At 44.6% G+C, this 18505-nt stretch overlaps 6 protein-coding genes across 7 annotated transcripts; 3 read left to right on the top strand and 3 right to left on the bottom strand.

Moving 5' to 3' along the window:
- Positions 1-33: 33 nt before the first annotated feature.
- On the top strand, positions 34-2469 carry LOC27208163 (probable G-protein coupled receptor Mth-like 11). Its single transcript, XM_039295180.2, has 7 exons — positions 34-828; positions 887-1031; positions 1082-1264; positions 1321-1587; positions 1646-1814; positions 1873-2067; positions 2135-2469. Exons 1-7 carry the CDS (start codon positions 181-183, stop codon positions 2217-2219), a joined length of 1692 nt encoding a protein of 563 aa, XP_039151114.1. The 5' UTR covers positions 34-180; the 3' UTR covers positions 2220-2469.
- Positions 2470-2486: 17 nt separating this feature from the next.
- Positions 2487-4464, top strand: LOC6728646 (probable G-protein coupled receptor Mth-like 11). 2 transcript variants are annotated; one of them, XM_016175107.3, is made up of 7 exons: positions 2489-3059; positions 3113-3260; positions 3312-3497; positions 3565-3825; positions 3885-4053; positions 4107-4301; positions 4361-4464. In XM_016175107.3, exons 1-7 carry the CDS (start codon positions 2565-2567, stop codon positions 4452-4454), a joined length of 1548 nt encoding a protein of 515 aa, XP_016035273.1. In that variant the 5' UTR covers positions 2489-2564; the 3' UTR covers positions 4455-4464. The 2 variants fall into 2 exon arrangements, with proteins under 2 accessions (XP_016035274.1, XP_016035273.1); XM_016175108.3 differs by having other exon boundaries at positions 2487-3059; positions 3113-3497.
- Positions 4461-8832, bottom strand: LOC6728645. Its single transcript, XM_002103949.4, has 7 exons — positions 8352-8832; positions 7834-7955; positions 7661-7774; positions 7357-7601; positions 6639-7294; positions 5876-6575; positions 4461-5811 (listed from the first exon to the last, which is right to left on the bottom strand). Exons 1-7 carry the CDS (start codon positions 8517-8519, stop codon positions 5138-5140), a joined length of 2679 nt encoding a protein of 892 aa, XP_002103985.1. The 5' UTR covers positions 8520-8832; the 3' UTR covers positions 4461-5137.
- Positions 8833-10099: 1267 nt separating this feature from the next.
- Positions 10100-14447, bottom strand: LOC6728643 (cytoplasmic aconitate hydratase; the record flags this gene model as incomplete). Its single annotated transcript, XM_016177035.2, has 10 exons — positions 10100-10358; positions 10424-11142; positions 11202-11856; positions 11928-12044; positions 12104-12204; positions 12267-12777; positions 12840-13055; positions 13117-13286; positions 14108-14200; positions 14297-14447. Coding segments are annotated over 10 exons (2844 nt in total), but the record flags the coding sequence as incomplete, so codon positions are not given.
- A 319-nt stretch (positions 14448-14766) lies between these two features.
- Positions 14767-15724, top strand: LOC6728642 (exosome complex component RRP46). The gene is made up of 3 exons (XM_002103947.4): positions 14767-14965; positions 15032-15267; positions 15330-15724. The coding sequence occupies exons 1-3, from the start codon at positions 14860-14862 to the stop codon at positions 15675-15677; spliced, it is 690 nt and encodes a 229-aa protein (XP_002103983.2). The 5' UTR covers positions 14767-14859; the 3' UTR covers positions 15678-15724.
- Positions 15696-17551, bottom strand: LOC6728641 (CDK5RAP1-like protein). Its single transcript, XM_002103946.4, has one exon. It carries the CDS (start codon positions 17462-17464, stop codon positions 15713-15715), a length of 1752 nt encoding a protein of 583 aa, XP_002103982.1. The 5' UTR covers positions 17465-17551; the 3' UTR covers positions 15696-15712.
- Between the last annotated feature and the right edge of the window lie 954 nt (positions 17552-18505).

The raw sequence follows: 18505 nt of genomic DNA, 5'->3' as shown, positions 1-18505 counted from the left end.
CATATACTTCTCTCGTAGTATGTGTATATGTTTTAACTTTTTTTCTTGGAAAAACTGGATTACTCTCAATGCATTTGTTAATCACGCTATAGTTTATATCCGAAGTTGCTGCAGATGACGTAAATATTGCAACTCGAGTTGATTTTATCTTAGTGGTAAAAAGTCGCCTGGCGGAGTCAGATGGTTTCTGAATTTTCTCAGATATTAATGTTGATTCACATGATATCGGGACGAAGAATCAAAGTGGTTTGCAAAACAAGTTATTCCGATTCCAGTGGTCCAGCGGAGCAGTCATCTCATCGATCTGTGAGCAAAGTGACGATCCTGCTGCTTGAAATGAGTGCAATTTTATATTGGAGCTGCACATGGAGCTTACTTTTGGTTGGCATTGCTGCAGATATCTTAGATTGCGATTTCTTTGAAACGGTCGACCTAACGCACAGTTTCAAGTTTGAAAATGGATCATATAGGTACGAGGATATCATCATACCTGCCAAACTTACAGGAGCGTATGACTATAGGATCCTATATGGTGGATCCAGGGAGAAGATTCCCAATCACATCAGAGGATGTATTTGCAAGCTAAAGCCATGTATTCGTCTTTGTTGCCATCATAAGAAACTAATGAATAGTACAGAGTGTTCCAATGATGTAGATGAGGAGCTGACTTACAATTATGATATGAATATAACTCTAAGAACTGGACAAGTGGCTAAGAAGCACATCATGAATGAAATGATCATCCAGCAGGATTTACCAATGCCGTGCCAAATCCATTATCATCTGGATGCAGAACTATACGCAGAAGACATGTGGACTTTATTTGAAGTTTGAAGGAAACTTAAATGCTTAATATTACTTGCGTTAATAATATTTGAAATTACAGAATGGAACCCTGCTGCGTCATTATGATAATGCGTTTCTCTCCAAACAGGATTATTGCTTACAGCCCCGAAAGTCTGAGTCTGGTGAAAGTTACTCAGTTGTGCCCTATAACTGCGTCATCCAGCCTTCGATGACAATGGCCTATGGTAATACTCGCTTATTTAAACCATCGGAACCAATCTAATTTTCCTTTTAGTCAAACTAGCGTCCGTGGTATTTATGGCCATGACAATTGGCATCTATTTGTGGCTTCCCTTGTTTCATACTATCCATGGCCAGTGCTGCACCCTCTACTTCTTGAGCCTCATGGTTACGTTTCTTCTGAATGTAGCCAGTACGTTTGGAGTATTTATGGATGATTTAATGTGCCTAGTCAATGGTGAGGTTATGCGATGAAGGATTAGACACTTCCTTATATGATATATGATTCCATAGGATACGCTGGATACTACGCAGCGATGGCCACTTTCATATGGCTTTCCGTGATCAGTTTTGATGTCTGGAGAAGATTTGGCTTGCATCCGAATCGAGAATTCTGCAGAAGCATTGGAAATACTTTCCTTTACTACAATCTTATCGTTTGGAGCAGTGCTGGCATCCTAACATTGGTTATCCTTGCAGTAGATACACTTTTTCCATATTCCAGGGATTCTAATTCAAATTTTGTGCCAGCTGTGGGCGTGACATCCTGCTGGATCCTGAGTAAGTGTATATCAGCTCCCTTGGACTTAATTAATCCTAAGATGAATTCATTTTATAGCCGATGGCTGGTCGGGGATGGCTTACTTTTATGGCCCGATGTGCATTTTTATTTTATTCAACGTTACTATGTTCTATTTAACAATACGAAACATTCATGAGGAGAAAAAACTGAGACCAAAAGTCAATAGAAATTACGAAGATAAAGTAAAATCGAGAAACCTAGCTAGGTACTATATAATTTTTTTGTTTCAAATGTGAAACCAAGTTATTACTTGAATATTTTAGTTTCGGCCTATATGTTTATCTTTTCGTAATTATGGGTGGCTGCTGGATTCTTGATATAATGGCCTTTATATGCGAAACCCAAAAGGTTTTTAAACACTTTACCAAAGCGAATGACCTGATCAACTGCAGTCAAGGCATTATCATATTTTTTCTAACAATTTGCAACAAGGAGGTACTCAAAACTATAAGGGACCGGTAGGTTTTTTGTTTTTAATATTCTTATTTGCTATTTTTACTAATGAAAACAATTAATTCTTTTCAGAGTACAGCCCATACGCACTAGTGGCATTGAATTTGAAACTTGCACAATGACGCAGGATTGTCACCTTATGCAGCAAATAAATTAATTACATTTTTATATATTACTATATAACTTGTTTGCTTATCAGTTCGTTGTGGTTCTCTCAATAAACATACTGAAATGCACTTTATCATTAGCAAGTCCGAGTATCCTTGAGTATCGCAAAGAACATAAGTAGTTAGTTGACTGTATATAACGACTAATCACCGCGCTTTGTAAGAAATTTTCTTGTACAACTTATTTTTAACCATTTTCCATCTTGTGAAGAAGAATGCGATAAAATAACAAGCTTAAGTGGCCTTTTGCGATTGAACATTTATTGCGAGTCGAGCTGTCGCACTAAAAAGTCGGTAGAGCGGAGAACTTACCTATTAAATTAAAGTGAATCACAATGGGAATGTTTGGAATTGTGTACTTACTTTTAAGTATCCTTGTGATTGGTGTTCAGTCCAGAGATATTCCAAACTGCGACTTTTTCGATACGGTTAAGTTAAGGGAAAGTGAAAAACTACCCGATGGATCGTATAGATACGAGGATGTCGTTATTCCCGCCCAACTAACCGGAGAGTATGACTACGAGATTGACTACGATGGCGATAGGGTTTCCGTTCCCAATCACATTCGTGGCTGTATCTGCAAACTGAAGACGTGCATCCGGTTCTGTTGCCATCCCAAAAAGCTAATGGCGGGCAACTTGTGCTCCCAAGACGTATATGAAAACCTTACCTACGAATACACCCTGGACATAACACAACTCAACGGATCGGTGATAAGGAAACATGTCTTAACAGACATGGTCGTGCAGCAGGATCTTCCACTTCCTTGCGAGAGGCACTATTCATTGGATGCGGAGACATGCAAATACGATATGTGGTCACTATATGAAGTGGGTTACTCAAAACATCAATTATGAAGTGTATCTCGAACCAATACTTTCAGAATGGATCATTGTTCCGGCACTTCGATCAGCGACATCTTTCAAAGCAGGAGTTTTGCCTGCAGCCCAATCCAACAAGTACCGGGAAGAACTACAGCCTCATTGTCGCCTTCAACTGCATTCAAATACCATCTATGAAAATGGCATATGGTAGGTTTGAATGTGTGCTGAGATCCACATTACCAAATGCTTCCATTCCAGTCAAGTTCAGCTCCGTCTTCTTTATGGTCATTACAATTGCGGCGTACCTTTGGCTGCCGAAATTCAGATCGCTCCATGGCAAGTGCTGCAATTTGTACTTCATCTGCTTAGCCATCACTTTTTTACTGAATGTCATCAGCCTGTTTGGAATATTTGAGCTGAAGACCCCAATTTGCTATCTCACCGGTAACCAACTGAAGTTCTTTCATCACTATATCAAATATATATCTATAATACTGACTGGGAATTGCAGGATATGCTGGCTACTTCACTGTAATGGCCACTTTTCTCTGGCTATCCGCCATAAGTTTCGATGTTTGGAGAAGATTCGCCATGCGAAAGTTCCAGGATTTCTACAAGAACAACAGGAGCACTTTCTTTAACTACAATCTTATCGTGTGGAGCTCTGCTGGACTTTTAACGTTCATCATTTTTTTAGTGGATCAATTTGTTGAAACAAATTTAGATAATCCGTATAATCCTGCGGTGGGTGTATTTTCGTGTTGGATATTTAGTAAGTTAAAAAATCTCATATTAAACCTTTTGATTGTGAGTTCTTTAAATTATTTTCAGCTAATGGATGGTCCGCAACGTTTTATTTTTACGCTCCACTGGCGATCCTAATAATTCTAAACTGTGCAAGTTTTTTTCTAACAACCCGATATATTTACGTGGAGAATAAACAAAATCAGAAAGTGCTAAATAAATGCGAACAGCAAAAGCTTTCCAGGAACCATGCCAAGTACCAAGTAATATATTGTTCCTGATAAAATATACTTATTACCCTTTTTCCAGCTATCGAATATATCTTCGCCTGTTTATCATAATGGGCGGAAGTTGGTTTCTCGAAATCATTGCCTTTATATGCGAGATGGAGAATATGTGGAATCCCTTAATTATTCTAAACGACTACATAAACTGCAGTCAGGGTATAATAATATTTGTAGCTACATTCTGCAACCAGGAAATGTTTAGGCTAATACGCAAACGGTGGGTTTTCTGTGACAATACATCATCAGATTTTCAAATCATCATTTGCATTCTTTCAGCATCCAAAACCGAAATATTACTTCCGTAGACTTGACCAGTACGAGTCGTCCTGTGGAATCTGAGAAAATGGCCGACGTGGAATTAAGGAAATGAGCAAAATTAAGTAACTGATTTGCCTTATATTTGCCAGCACTTTAGAGGACTGGAGACTTCCTGAACAATATCATGAATTGTATTTCTTATGTTTAATATCTTGAAACGTAGTTCCTAGGCATGATTACATATGTATATTTTCCACATGCTCCTTCAGTGAAGCATGGAACTAATTAAATCGGTACGTAAATTACTCGTACCGCAGTTCAAAAGATATTGCTAACTAATATTAGATCTAATAGTTGAATCGAAATTTCGAATATCAAAAGTATATGTACGTATATGTATGTGGAGGTATGAGCAGGTTAGATGTCAAGCTCCGTGTCTTAAAACTAAGTTTTAGATTACTTAAATGACTTCAGTCGAAATAAGGACGCGTTTCATGTTTTTGAAAAGCGTTTCGTTGCTCTAAGTAAGGTATAGGTAACTAAATACTAAATACAGCACACGTTTTTTGTGTTTAGAACTGAACTAGATGCACGCAACCTTAGCGAGTTTTGCAAACTAAAAACTGCTTAAATGTATGGTTTCCCTTATGTAAAAACTGTAATATTTCGAATTCGTTTACCAAAAAGTTTGCTTTAAGGGTTTTAAAGATTGGTACTGTTTAAATATTTGCAGCTTTTCGATAATATTATTTTTTACCAGGCTGTCTGTGTATTTGGGTAAACTGAAAAATACGCTCACAGCGTCTCGTGGTGTGTGCGCTTTAAGTGGAACTCCACCATGTTGTCGAGATCACTGATGAACATCTTGGACTTTCGGATATCCGAGTTGAGCACGCGGAGATTAGAGGTGTAGTCGGGCAGGTTTCGACCCAAGCCGACGGCCATCTCCTTACCCATCTTCTTGGCCATCTGGGCAAACGTGAGACGTGCCTTGCCAAGCCGCTTTAGTGGGTTGAACTGCTCGTGTACCTCTTTCAGTTCACCATAATCGAGCACCAGCCATTGACCGCTCTCCATATTCCAGGTGAACAAGATGCGGCTTTCGTACTGCCTGTTGTGAAAAACACAGTCCATTCGGCCCGTGCAGTGCAAGCAAATCACCAGCGGCTGATCCCGCGCCGAGAATTGGGCCGTCAGCATGCAGGCGATAGTCTGACTAAGTGGACACACGCTGATCACCTCGTACGCCCAGTCGTAGAACACGTTGTAGATCTTCTGATGCTTCTGGCACAGAAGGCTGATCACGTAGTACGTGAAGGTCTCCAGATCAAACGAGTGCTGGGTGATTACCACGCTACTACAGCGCAGCCGCTGATACGACGCCTGTGAAATCATTTGCATCTCCGAGTAACATGAGCCGTGCACTTCCATTGGCAGCGATGTGTGATAGCCCGGTGATATGCAGTCGTCTGATATGAGAACAGATTTCAATTGATATTATTATTTACTATGCTTTTAAAAGAATTCTTTTACCCTCTTCGCTGGTGATGACGGAGGTTGCATCGTCCTCCTCTACATAGCGTCTTCTTAGCTTCTTTGTGCACACAGGCTTCTCTGGCATTACACCGCCCTGCACAGGCATCTCCACAATTCGTGGCTCATCGCGACGCGGTGACAGGAAGCTCAAACCGGCGTTTGGGGACATGGAGCCACCCATATCGAAACGCTTGGCCAACGACATCTGGAGTGGAGAGAGTGCTCCCAGCGGACCCACTGGCTTGTAACTAAGCATTTGCTGTGTGGCCTGCGATAATGGTGGCGATTTCTGGTTGAACATCTGAGCCGAGTTTGCATTCCGGCTTGGCGAACGCATTAGCATGGAAGTGGACGGTGGTGAACGGAATCCCAGATGCGGAGGAGTCTGTGCCGGCTGGGAGGGATGTGGCGAAGAGGAGGGCGAAGCACAGGGCGAGTTGTGAAAGAAGTGTGCCGTGGGCGAAAAACGATGGAAGCTGCGAGTCGTTGTGCTGGCAGTGGACGCGTTGAAAGCCCTACCCGCCAATCGCACCTTGGTAAAAGGTATGATGTTTTCCGAGTTGTCTTCCGAGAACTCATATTTCTTTTCCGCCAAACGTCGCTTTCGGAAAGTGGAGATCTTTTCGTACTTCTCGTTGTCCTCTGAGAATTCATATGCATTCGATTTGTCCGTCATCGAATTGGCAATGGGAGGGCTCTAAGAAATGAGTTAAAAGTATTACCTGGTGTACTTGGGAAATTTTCATTAAATAAGACCCACCTGCAAATCGATGGTGGTATTGCCATTCCGGAACTTAGTGACTATCCGATGGTTGCGCCTGCGTGGCGGACTAGATTCGTTGACAAGTGGTTTTGTGACCGGCAGCGTGGTCTCCGGCAGAGTCATACTATTAGGGCCCGTAACCACAGTTGGACTGCAATGTGGCGTGAAAATAAGCTTATCGTACGCCTTTGGCGAGCAGTAAGCGTTGCTCCCGGACTGCGACTCATTTTGGTTATGACCGGGTTGACTAGAGCGCTGCTCGGTTTCAATATCGCTAAAGTCGGCAATTATGCGGGCCACAACACTCTGTTCATTTAAAGACTCTGCCTCCGATCCGGAACCTGTGAATGCAGCTGAGGAGCGATCCTCTTCGCTGGCCAAAAGCGATCTGGGGAGCAAGAAAGATTGCGATTGAGGTTGCGCTTGAAGACTGGGCAAGATGAGGCTCTGCTGCTGGGGAAGGTACCCCGAGGTCACGGCCGGCGTGTCCATATCGATGCGCAGCATGTGCATAAATCCATTGGAGATGATCAGAATGCGCTCTGGGCAAAGCAGATTTATTTTCGGCTCGAAAGCCGGATCAGTTTCAGTCGAAGAGTATTTTGTGTGCACTGTTAAGTGGCAGGTCAGGCAGTGCGCATTGTAAAAGGAATCTAATGGCGGAAAAGAGCTTAGGATCACGGGCAATCTAAAAGTTTTAATTTCGAACACCTACATGGACCGTCGTCGTTGAGTTTCTTGCACTCCAAGCAACCCAGTTTAGGAACTTTGACATATGTGATATAGCTATCTTCACCCTCCTCCGTGGCTGCGCCGTGTACAACTAGGATTTGGTGCTGCGCGTTTTTCCACTGCGTCATGGTTACAGTCTTTATGTTGTCCACCACATGATCGTCAAAGAGGCGACGCGAGAAAAAGTGGCGTAGCCTCTTGTGCGGTTGGAACAGCCAGAAGTACAGACTTTGGAGAAAATTATGATTAACCATATGATGGGATATGTTGAAAAATATGGATCTTACGTGTATTTGTAGCCCATGTTAAAGGAGTAGTGGTTCAGCGAAGAGCTGTCGTTGCACATCACCCGATGGCTGAGCATGTACTGGCCGCAGGCAGTTAGGCCCATAAAAATGTGTCTGCGGATATTCAGGTTATAAAGAGAAGATTGAAAAATATGGCTATTCGAATATCTTACCCCTCCATCAAATTGCTGGCCATGACATCCTTAAGATATAACTTTAACCTATTTGGCACTCTCACGTAAGGAAGCTGTTGCTTTTGGCCAGCCCTGGAGGAGCCTGAGAAGTGTCCAGTACGCTGAGTAGAGAATTGAAAGTATTTTTTTTCCATTAGAATATTATTTGAATAAGTTATAGCTCTGCTCCTAATAAGTGAGTTAATAAAACAGATAGATATGTAAATATAAGTAAAACTATCAAAAGATCCATTCTCTGATAGTTATGCGTATGTATTTTCGTAATTCTGGTAGTTCCTTCTATTAAACCCTTTATCTATAAAATTATAAAGTTATCTTGTACCTATGTACTCTCATTTAAAAATCAGTCAAACAAAAATCCGGTATTTCCTTAAAATAAGGGGGTAGACCTTGAACTGAAAAGTTAACCCCCTTATAGGTTTTGCATAATTTTGTTGTCTGATCAAAATAAAGTAGAGAGCAGATTAGATTGCATATACTTTTTCAACTGGACCCACCTCTCTGTCGTAGAGCATCTGCACCAGATTTCGTGTCCTTGGGACTGATGATGGCGTGGGAACTGGCTCTTCCGAAGACTCGTCCGAGCTGTCCACCGTGGAGAAGTCGTCCTCGTCGGAGGACACACCCGACAGCGACTCCACGTAGTTCTGGTAGTCAGTCTCCATATCCAAATCGCTAAAAATCAGACTTAATTTATTCCTACTACTGCCTCGTCTCCTGAATATCGTCCGTGTTCCTCCGTCTCCGGCCGAAATGCGGCTGTGTCCTGAGTCCTAGCGCCTCTGATCGACTGGCGTATAGCGCCAGTGGTGCTCATCGGACTTTTGAACCACCGCTTGAGGGTCCAAATATTACAGCATCATCGCTTTTTCGTTATAAATAAACCGAATTGCTAAATCTCACTGTAACCGCTAGAGCTGGAACAAAAATCTATGTTGATTCGATACTATCAACAACAATGTCAGTAGCATGAGTTATCGATAAGAACAAAATCAAGAATAATAATTGACTTATCGATATATAGAGCTACAAGGGCGGTTTGTTCAAATGCTACTTTCTGTAGATATGAATTAACTTTTGTTTGTATGTAAGTGAATAAACATATTCCATTATTACGGTACATAACGAATGTAGGAAATTCTTGTATAATGTTCTATCTTTCAATTTGTAACTACATTGGTTTAATTTCGATGACAAATCAGCATATTAAGGTGGAAAAATTAAAATGAGCTCAAGCAAATGCCCCAAAATTTGCATGTTCTTGAATCCAACAACGTGACTATTTGTTCATTGACCCCGGGGCGTATTTGTGGGTCAATTCGTTTGCGGAAGCCACCCGTGGCCCGCCGCAACCCCTTTCGAACCGATCCTATAACCGGCATAACTGATGCCGGGTTCAGTGCGCCGGGTTTTAAAGCCGAACAAAGTGCAGTCATGAAGAAACCCAGCAGCGGGCTTCACAATTTTTGGTAATTCGGCATAAAAATGTCGAGCATGCCAGCAAAACAGAACGCCAATTGCCGGGATCAGCAAATTTAGCCAATGGAAATTCGGAGCAGAACCGATCGACCAGGAAACCTGATGCGCTGGCAGCGGCCATTGGCACCGTGCTTATAAGAGCTGGATGGACAACTCTCAAGTTTTAGTTCTGGAATAGTACGTGTCGCGGTTGGTAAATCGATGTACTTCGATACCCCGAGGAATCAGTTAAAATCATACATAATTGTTGACCACAATTGCCTCGGAACTTCGATCGCGTCCTGAATTTATATCGAGTTATCTAAGGAAATAGTAGCCGTGATTTTACCCATGCATTTTTCACATATCACAGTTGCTGTTTCTTTTAGATAGCTCTTTTGTAAGCAGCCTAGATCCGAATGCGACTATCCGAGTGCCTTGCGTGAATCCTGTATGAAAAGGTCCTTCGGTTTCAGTTTATGGGATACACACAGTTCAGTTTTGTCACACTTTAAGCATCACTGGGCTTTGTTTATCTCATGAGAGCGAAATTTATTCAACAGGGAACCTTAAATCCTACCTATATCTAAAAAAATCTGTTGGTAAAAAATTGGAATTTTGTCGATCGATTTAAAAAAAAAAGAAAAAGAAAAGTAAGTACGAAAGTTAAATTAAGTAGGTTGGTGGAAAAATATATTTTAAATTAAATTCGTTTGTCATATAACGAAAACGGTTGAATATTTTCATTGAAATTAATACTTAAGTTCCCAGAAAAACATACACCCAATTTAATTGGATACCAAGAATAAGGGCTTACTTTATTGGTTTGACCAGGTTGGGGAAGCACCACCACAAATTAAAACTTAGGGAACTACAATTTACAGTGTAGAAATGCATGTGGAATATACATATAAAAACAAAATAAGATGGGTTGCTTAAGAGAGCATCTTGCGAATCATGTAGTTGAGGATTCCACCATTCTTGTAGTAGGTGATGTCCACCTCGGTGTCAAAGCGCAGAATAGTCTCAAAGACGGTGCCATCAGCCTTGAAAAAAAAAACAGTTCATTAATATAACATAAATCGCTAATACCAGAGTTCGAATAGCCTACCTCCACCTGGATCTTCTGGCCCGGCTTCAAGCCGCTCTCTGGCAGGGCGATGTTGTACACCTCCCGGCCAGTCAGGTTCAAAGTCTCGGCACTCTGTCCCGGCAGGAATTGCAGCGGAATGATGCCCATGCCCACTAGGTTGGAACGATGGATGCGCTCGTAGGACTCCGCGATCACTGCCTTCACGCCCAGCAAGAAGGGACCCTTGGCGGCCCAGTCCCGAGAGCTTCCGCTGCCGTAGTCCTTGCCCACAACGAGGACCAGAGGAGTACCCTCCTCGCGGTACCGCTCGGCAGCATCGAAGATGTCCAGCTCCTCCTGGCTGGGAATGTGCACGGTGCGGGGTCCAGTCTTCTCGACCAGTTTGTTGACCAACCGAATGTTGGCGAAGGTGCCGCGCGACATGATGGCATCGTTGCCACGACGCGATCCGTACGAGTTGAAGTCACGGGGTGTGATGTTCCGCTCGGACAGGAATCGGGCAGCAGGCGAGGTCCTAGCAATGGATCCAGCCGGCGAGATGTGGTCCGTGGTCACGGAATCGCCCAGGAAGAGCAGGCAACGTGCCTTCTGGATGCTCTGCAGCTTGGGAAGATCTCGGGTCATGCCCTCGAAGAAGGGTGGTCGCTTAATGTAGGTGGAATCGGCACTCCAGGAGAAGAGCTTGCCCTCGGACACCTGCAGAGTCTGCCAGTCCTGGGAGCCCAGCTCAATTTTGCCTGCATATGGAAGTTACATTAAGCCAAACTCAAATGAAGATGGCACACGAAGTACTCACTGTACACCTCCTGGAACATGGCGGGGATCACATGCTTGTTCTCCACCTCCTGGATCTCTGATCGCGTTGGCCAGATGTCCTGCAAGAACACATTCTTGCCATTGGCATCCACTCCCAGAGGTTCCTTCTCGAAGTCGATGTCCACACGTCCTGCGATGGCATATGCGATCACCAACAGAGGACTGGCCAGATAGTTGGCCCTGGTGTTGGGATGGATGCGACCCTCGAAGTTTCGGTTTCCGGACAAAACTCCAGCGCACACGAGGCCGTTCTTCTCGATGGTGTTCACCACGTTCTCCTCGAGGGGACCGGAGTTACCAATGCAGGTCATGCATCCATAGCCCACAATATCGAAGCCCAACTTCTCCAGGTAGGGAATGACTCCGGACTCTTTCAGGTAGTAGGTAACCACACCGGATCCAGGCGACAGTGAGGTCTTGATGTAGGGCAGGATGTTCAGACCCCTCTCAACGGCCTTTTTGGCCAGCAGACCGGCGCCCAGCATCACCGAGGGATTCGATGTGTTCGTGCAGGATGTGATGGCCGCAATGACAACAGATCCATGATGCAGTTTGTAGGTCTTGCCATCATCCCACTGGAACTCCCCAAAAGCGGATTGAGCTTCTGGAGCAATGGCGAATCCCTTGAAACCCACCTGAGGTAAAGATGAAAAAAATCACGTTTAGTTGATTTAATTATTTGCCTTTCAATTAATTGAAAACTTACTGGGCTGGACAGGCACGACTTGAAATCCTCAGGCATGTCGGAGACAGAAACGCGATCGTGGGGACGCTTGGGTCCCGAAACGGATGTGACCACCGTCGACAGATCCAGGGTGATGCTCTATAGAAGGGATATATGTTAGCTTACGTTTTTAGTGGTATATGTAAGGCAATGTCAACCTGAGTAAACTTAGGATCTTGGGCCGCATCAGCGTAGTTGCGGAGCTGCTGAGTTGCCTTTAGATACTGGCGAATGATGTCGATCTTCTTTTCAGAGCGATCTAAAAAGTTTGTTATGATATAAGTAAAATATTGTTTTATGAAACAGTGTGATTTCCCGTACTTGTCTGCTTCATGTAACCAAGAGTATTCTCATCGATGGGGAAGTATCCCACGGTGGCTCCGTATTCGGGACACATGTTGCTGATGGTGGCCCTGTCAGCAATGCTGAGTTCCGCCACTCCCGGGCCGTAGAACTCCACAAACTTGCCAACCACACCCAACTGGCGCAGGTGCTTGGTGATGGTCAGCACCAGATCGGTGGATGTGACCAGTGGGCTCAGTTTGCCCTCCAACTTGTAGCCAATTACCTCGGGCAACAACATGGAAATCGATTGACCCAACATCACAGCTTCCGCTTCGATGCCTCCCACTCCCCAACCAAGTACGCCCAATCCATTGATCATCGTGGTATGGGAATCAGTGCCCACCACACTGTCGGGATACAGAATCTTGGAGCCGTCGGTGGCGTCATTCTCGAACACCACGCGGGCCAAGTACTCCAGATTAACCTGGTGGACAATTCCGGAGCCAGGTGGCACGATCAGCATGTTGTTGAAGGCCTTGGCTCCCCACTAAGTAGGAAAAACAATATTATTAATAATACTATGTGAATAATAGATTAAAGAAAACTTACCTTCAGGAAGGTGAAGCGCTCCTTGTTGCGCTCAAACTCCAGTGACTGGTTCTTGGCCAGAGCATCGGGGGCACGGGCGAAGTCCACCTGGACCGAGTGATCGATGACCAAGTCGGCGGGGCAGATGGGATTGATCTTCTCGGGATCGCCGCCCAGATCCAAAACAGCATCGCGCATAGCTGCAAAGTCCACCACAGCAGGAACTCCAGTAAAGTCCTAGTCGCAAGATATTATATAATTTGAATATTACTTTGGCAGATTGCCGTATGAAACTCACCTGCAGGATGACACGGGCTGGCTTGAAGGACACCTCCACATCGTTGGATCCCTGCTTGAGGGCGGGCGACCATCCCAGGATGCTCTGCACGTCCTTCTCTAGGATGTGGAAGTTGTCGCAGTTGCGAACCGCCGACTCCAAGAGCACTCGGATCGAGTAGGGCAGTTGATCTACGAGTTGGATATGTTAAGAGTTAATCAATCATCACATGTACAGTAAATCCTCTTGATGAGAAGACTAAAGGGATGCAATTTGCCCCACTAAACGTATATATCTTTAAAATAACTTTAAGCTGCATTTGTTGAAGTCAAAATCACGAGTAGAACCTTATTGTCACCATGTATTACACCATAGAAACCGTCCACCTAATGGAGTTTGAAGTGTGCTAGTCAGATAGCAGTCACTTCTTATCACAGGCACAATGATTACGTTTGTCCAGCACTTGATGCGATTCACAGGCGTCACTATATGGTAGGAAATACCAAAGAAGCCCTCACCTCAGACCCATGATTTCTGGACACGCGCGGCTCCGGTGAAAACATTCCACTGGCCTTCAGATATCTCGGAGCCATCGGACCACGACCCCAAAACAGCAGATCTGTGTAGTTTTAATCCGCTGATAAGTAAGCACGTTAAATTGGGAAATGGAAATCAAATTTCGGAGGCACACGATTCGTTATCACCGCTAGACGAGCCCCATTATGAGGCAATCTGTCGGTGATAACTTTCGCTTTCGATGCGAGTCAAGCCCGCCCATAGAAAACTATACCAAATCCACTTAATGCTCCGGGAGCACCTTCCACTTGACATCGCCTGACTTGCAAATTGAGGTGTTCGCCGTTCGCTACTTTTTCAATTCAGGGGTCAAACTCCAACTTCAACAGGTGCTTAATTAATCCCATTTTGGATATGCATGTTTAGCCCAGTTTATGGCGACCACGTAGACAGACACGCCCACTTTTAAAGCCTTCTAAAGACCACATCCACTTACCATATTTACTGTCGATGGAGGCGAGGTCAAAGTACTTGTATGTTGTGCCGGCCTGGGAGAAAGTTTTCTCGAACTGAGCGAAGGGATTGGCGCCTGTGACGATACGAAGGTGTTATATAAGTCACAGGATTCGGGGGATAGGGTATATGGTAGTCGAAGGAACTGCCAAACTCCGGACTGGCAACCCACCTGACATCTTATTGGAACACTTTACTGAACTTATTCCGGACGAGCAAAGCAAGAAACTGATTGGAGAAGCGGTTCGGATTGGAGCTGGCCAACCTTCGCTGTCTATCGATAGCCAGCGATGGTTGCGTATATCGCCGGTCGGGTCGACAGTGCATTTTATACATTATATACAGTGCATTATATTTTATAAAACGGAAACTTGGATTGTTTTCTCTTCCTAAAATGAGATTAGAGTATTTTGCGAGTGGTATGTTATTATAATTTTTATTAAATGCAGTAATAACTATTCGGATGTTTATTTAAAAGACAATCTTTCGAAAAGCCTCACTTTTGTGTAATTATCAGTGAAGTAAATGGATTAAAATAATTGAAAATTATATACCATATGGTTAAATTTTAAAATGAAAACTCCACCCGCCAACCTTATCAGTAATCGATAAAGCGCGATTGCAATCGCAATATCTTATGTCATCGATATGTCGAAGGAAAACTGAAATCGTTATCGAAAATACGAGGCGATAGCACGCGCACGTTGTTTTCTTTGAATATTTGGAAAATATAAAATGAATTTACCAGCGAAAATGGACGTGGAGAAGGAAACGCTTCGCCAGATGAACTGCGAATTTAATCCCTTGTCGCGTTGCGACGGATCCGTGATGTACAGCCAAGGTATAGCCGTGTTTTCAACTCCAGTACATGGCCAAAACCGGCTAACATGGTCTTGCCCAATTTCAGGTGCTACAGGTCTCATAGGCGCAGTTCTCGGCCCCATCGAGGTGAAGACCCAAAACCTGAGCATAGATGGCAGCTACTTGGAGTGTAACTACCGACCAAAAGCGGGCTTGCCGCAGGTTATCGATCGGATTCGGGAGGCGGCAATTCGAGATGTGCTGGAACTGGCCCTCCTATCAGAGGCTCATCCGCGCTCAAAGATGTCCGTGCAGATCCAGGAGCTGGAGGATCGTGGCAGTGTATGTTTTGGAATTTCCCTCATCTGTAATCCTTATATCCTTATCCTAATGTATTCCATCAGATTGATGCCTGTGCCGTGAATTGCGCCTGCCTAGCCATGCTCATCGGAGGCCTGCCCTTGAAGTACAGCTTTGCGGCTGTCCACGCCATCATCAACGAGCAGGGCGAGTATGTGCTAGATCCAGACCAAAGTGAAACCCAACACCAGCGCGCCAGTTTCACATTCGCCTTTGATTCTGTGGAAGGAAACCTTCTGTTGGTCAAGACTAAGGGCTCTTTCAAAATAGCCCAGTTCAATGACATTGAGTGCCTATGCCGGGCTGCCAGTGCCGAGATCTTTCAGTTCTATCGCAGCCAGGTTGCAAAGTATCATGGCAGGAGTGAGGCGACGGCTAAGAATGAGACGTGATGTTAAAACAACTGAAACTACGATTAAAGCTCATTTTATTGTATTAACTGTCTGCTGTGAAAGTCGGTTATGTTGCTCAGCTCGAGGGGCGTGCCCTTGAGCACCTGGGAGTTGGATTCCTCAATGCGGACGGCCAAAAAGTCACCTACACCAAACGATTTTCTGGCTGAGGAATCGCCAGATATGGGCACCTCTATAGAAGGAACTATGACCTTGATATTGGCATCATTCCGACCGAACCAGTGCGAATCGGACCTCTTGCTTTTCCCTTCTATAAGTATGAGCTGCTCCTGGCCTTCCATTTTACGGTGTAGTTGTGTAGCTCCCTCTCGGAAAATCTGGACCATGCGCCGCAGTCGCTCATTCTTCACGTTTATGGGCACATCATCTTTGAAGCGCCGATGGGCAGTGGTCTTTTCCCGCATGCTGTAGGCGAACAAGTAGGCTACGTTGTACTGCACTTGTTGGATAAGAGATACAGTGTCTTGGAACTCCTCTTCCGTTTCACCGCAAAAGCCGCAGATAAAGTCGCTAGACAACCCCACGTCGGGCAGAAACTGCCTGATGTGCTGCACAAGTTCCAGATAAGCCTCTCTGCTGTAACCTCGTCGCATCCTTTCCAGAACTTGGGTGTTGCCCGATTGTGCTGGCAGGTGAAGCTGCTTGCACACATTCGGGTGATCTCTGATGACCTCCAGAACTTCGTCGGAGAAATCCTTCGGATGTGGCGAGGTGAAACGGATGCGCATTTCTGGAACAGCTTGAGCCACGGATCTGAGCAACGCTGCAAAGGGAGTGCCACCTGTTTTGGGCTTGTAAACAGTGCTAAAACCGGGCACTGCAGTGGCTTTCAGGGGCTCCTGTTCCTCCTGCGCACTTCTGTCTCTGTACGAGTTGACATTCTGACCCAGCAGAGTGACCTCCTTTACGCCCTGTTCCGCCAAAGCCTTGACCTCAGCCACAATGGATGCCAGTGGGCGAGAGCGTTCGCGTCCACGGGTGAAGGGGACTATACAATAGGTACACATGTTGTCACAACCGCGCATGATGGACACAAAAGCCGTGGGGGATTCAGAGTTCAAGCGTACGGGCATCACATCCGCATAGGTTTCGTCCAGCGAGAGGAGCACATTGATGGCCGAGTTGCCATAATGCCGGGAGATGGCCAGTAGTCGCGGCAAATCCTTGTAGCTATCGGGTCCAGCGATCACATCCACACATTGCTCCTGATCCAGCAGCTTCTCCTTGAGTCGCTCCGCCATGCAACCCAGCAGTGTCAGCTGGAGAGGATGCCTCCGCGTACTGCGCTTGTTCTTCATGGCTCGCAGGTGCTTCAATCGGTTCCAGATCCTCTGCTCCGCTCCGTCGCGCACAGCGCACGTGACGAGCATGATGACATCCGCTTCCTCGGGCTCCTGGCACCTCAAATAACCATTCTCCTTCAGGATACTGAACACCACCTCCGTGTCATTCGTGTTCATCTGGCAGCCGTAGACCTCAAAGTGCACCTTTCTTCCGTTTCCATTGAAATCAATCGAGTTCAGGTACGGCACACTGGTGTCCACATGCTCCTCTTCATCAGTTTTCAGTCTTGACGCAGGCTTGACCGCAAAAAAGTCTTGGAAGCCCGGTCCGCGTTGAATCCTCTCCAGAAATGTTGCACGTGCTGCCGGCTCTGATTTTAGTTGACCCGCTGCGCTGGAGGTAACCGATGTTGTAGCTCCTTTCGAGGCAGTGGTGGAGGCATGCCGCACTTGGCGAACAAATGCCCGGCAGCTTCTTTTCATGGCAGTTATTTATGTAATTTTTATGTTTCTGTTCAAAGAAGTGGTATTTTAATTGTGGTATTACAGGTGGTATTTTTTTAAGGGCTGGAAAGCTTTGTTTTGCTGAAACAGCTGAGAGGATGATTTTCAGTCGCCACCTGCTGGACGGTAGCGGGATCTTCTAGTTCAAAAGCAAGCCGCTTGTTGTTTTTGAATAATATTAGTTCTAAATTATTCCGCTAAATACGTTAAATTTAAATTGATTAATTTCGCTTTTAATTTATTAAAACTAATAAATGTGGTGTTTATTGAGCGTGTAAAAAACTTTTTAGCGATGTAAAAGAAAAATATTCTAGCTTAAAATGGAATTTAGGTGGATTTTGGACAACACACTCATTGAAAACTATTTCTTTTGCTATGCTAAACATTTTGCGATTCTCACAAAACAAGGCATAATTAAATCTGGCTTAAAGACTCTTCATGCCAGGCAGGCAATGCACTTGGCTTCCTTCCGCAGTTAAACACTCAAACGGGTTGGTCCAGCCGCACATTTGAGGACAGGTTGGCCAAAGTCGGCTCAGCCGTAAGAAATTAGCTCGGCCTCATTATGAGCCTATCGTGGTCGGGTTAATAATGCACAGATGAAGACAATGCAATTGCACGGCCAACAATTGCAACGCCTTCGTCTGCTCCTGATTCCGATTCCATGTCTGTGCCTACAATTTGCGGCTTTTGTGGGTCAATAACTGAGTAATTGCATTGCCAACGAGTTTGGGCCATAAATATAGTCAAATTCGTCGGTCGCAGTGCTCACAAGATAATTCTATAGCTTTAAATTACTTTGCGATATAAATAATATTATAAAGAAGTAATATAACTATCTAAATGTTCTAAGCATAATACATATAACCTTTTGCAAGTCTTCAGTTCAAGTGAGTAAGTTTTCCATTTTAGATCCTCAACTTAGTTGGGCAAAAGGGGCGGAAAAATCGGGAGTGGGAGCAGCCTAGCACACATATTTTGTAAACACTTACAAGCAGAAATATTTTAATGAAAATGAAA

The sequence above is a fragment of the Drosophila simulans genome, chromosome 3R (assembly GCF_016746395.2).
Source record: "Drosophila simulans strain w501 chromosome 3R, Prin_Dsim_3.1, whole genome shotgun sequence".
Taxonomy (NCBI): domain Eukaryota; kingdom Metazoa; phylum Arthropoda; class Insecta; order Diptera; family Drosophilidae; genus Drosophila; species Drosophila simulans.
This window is presented reverse-complemented; position numbering and strand designations above follow the sequence as displayed.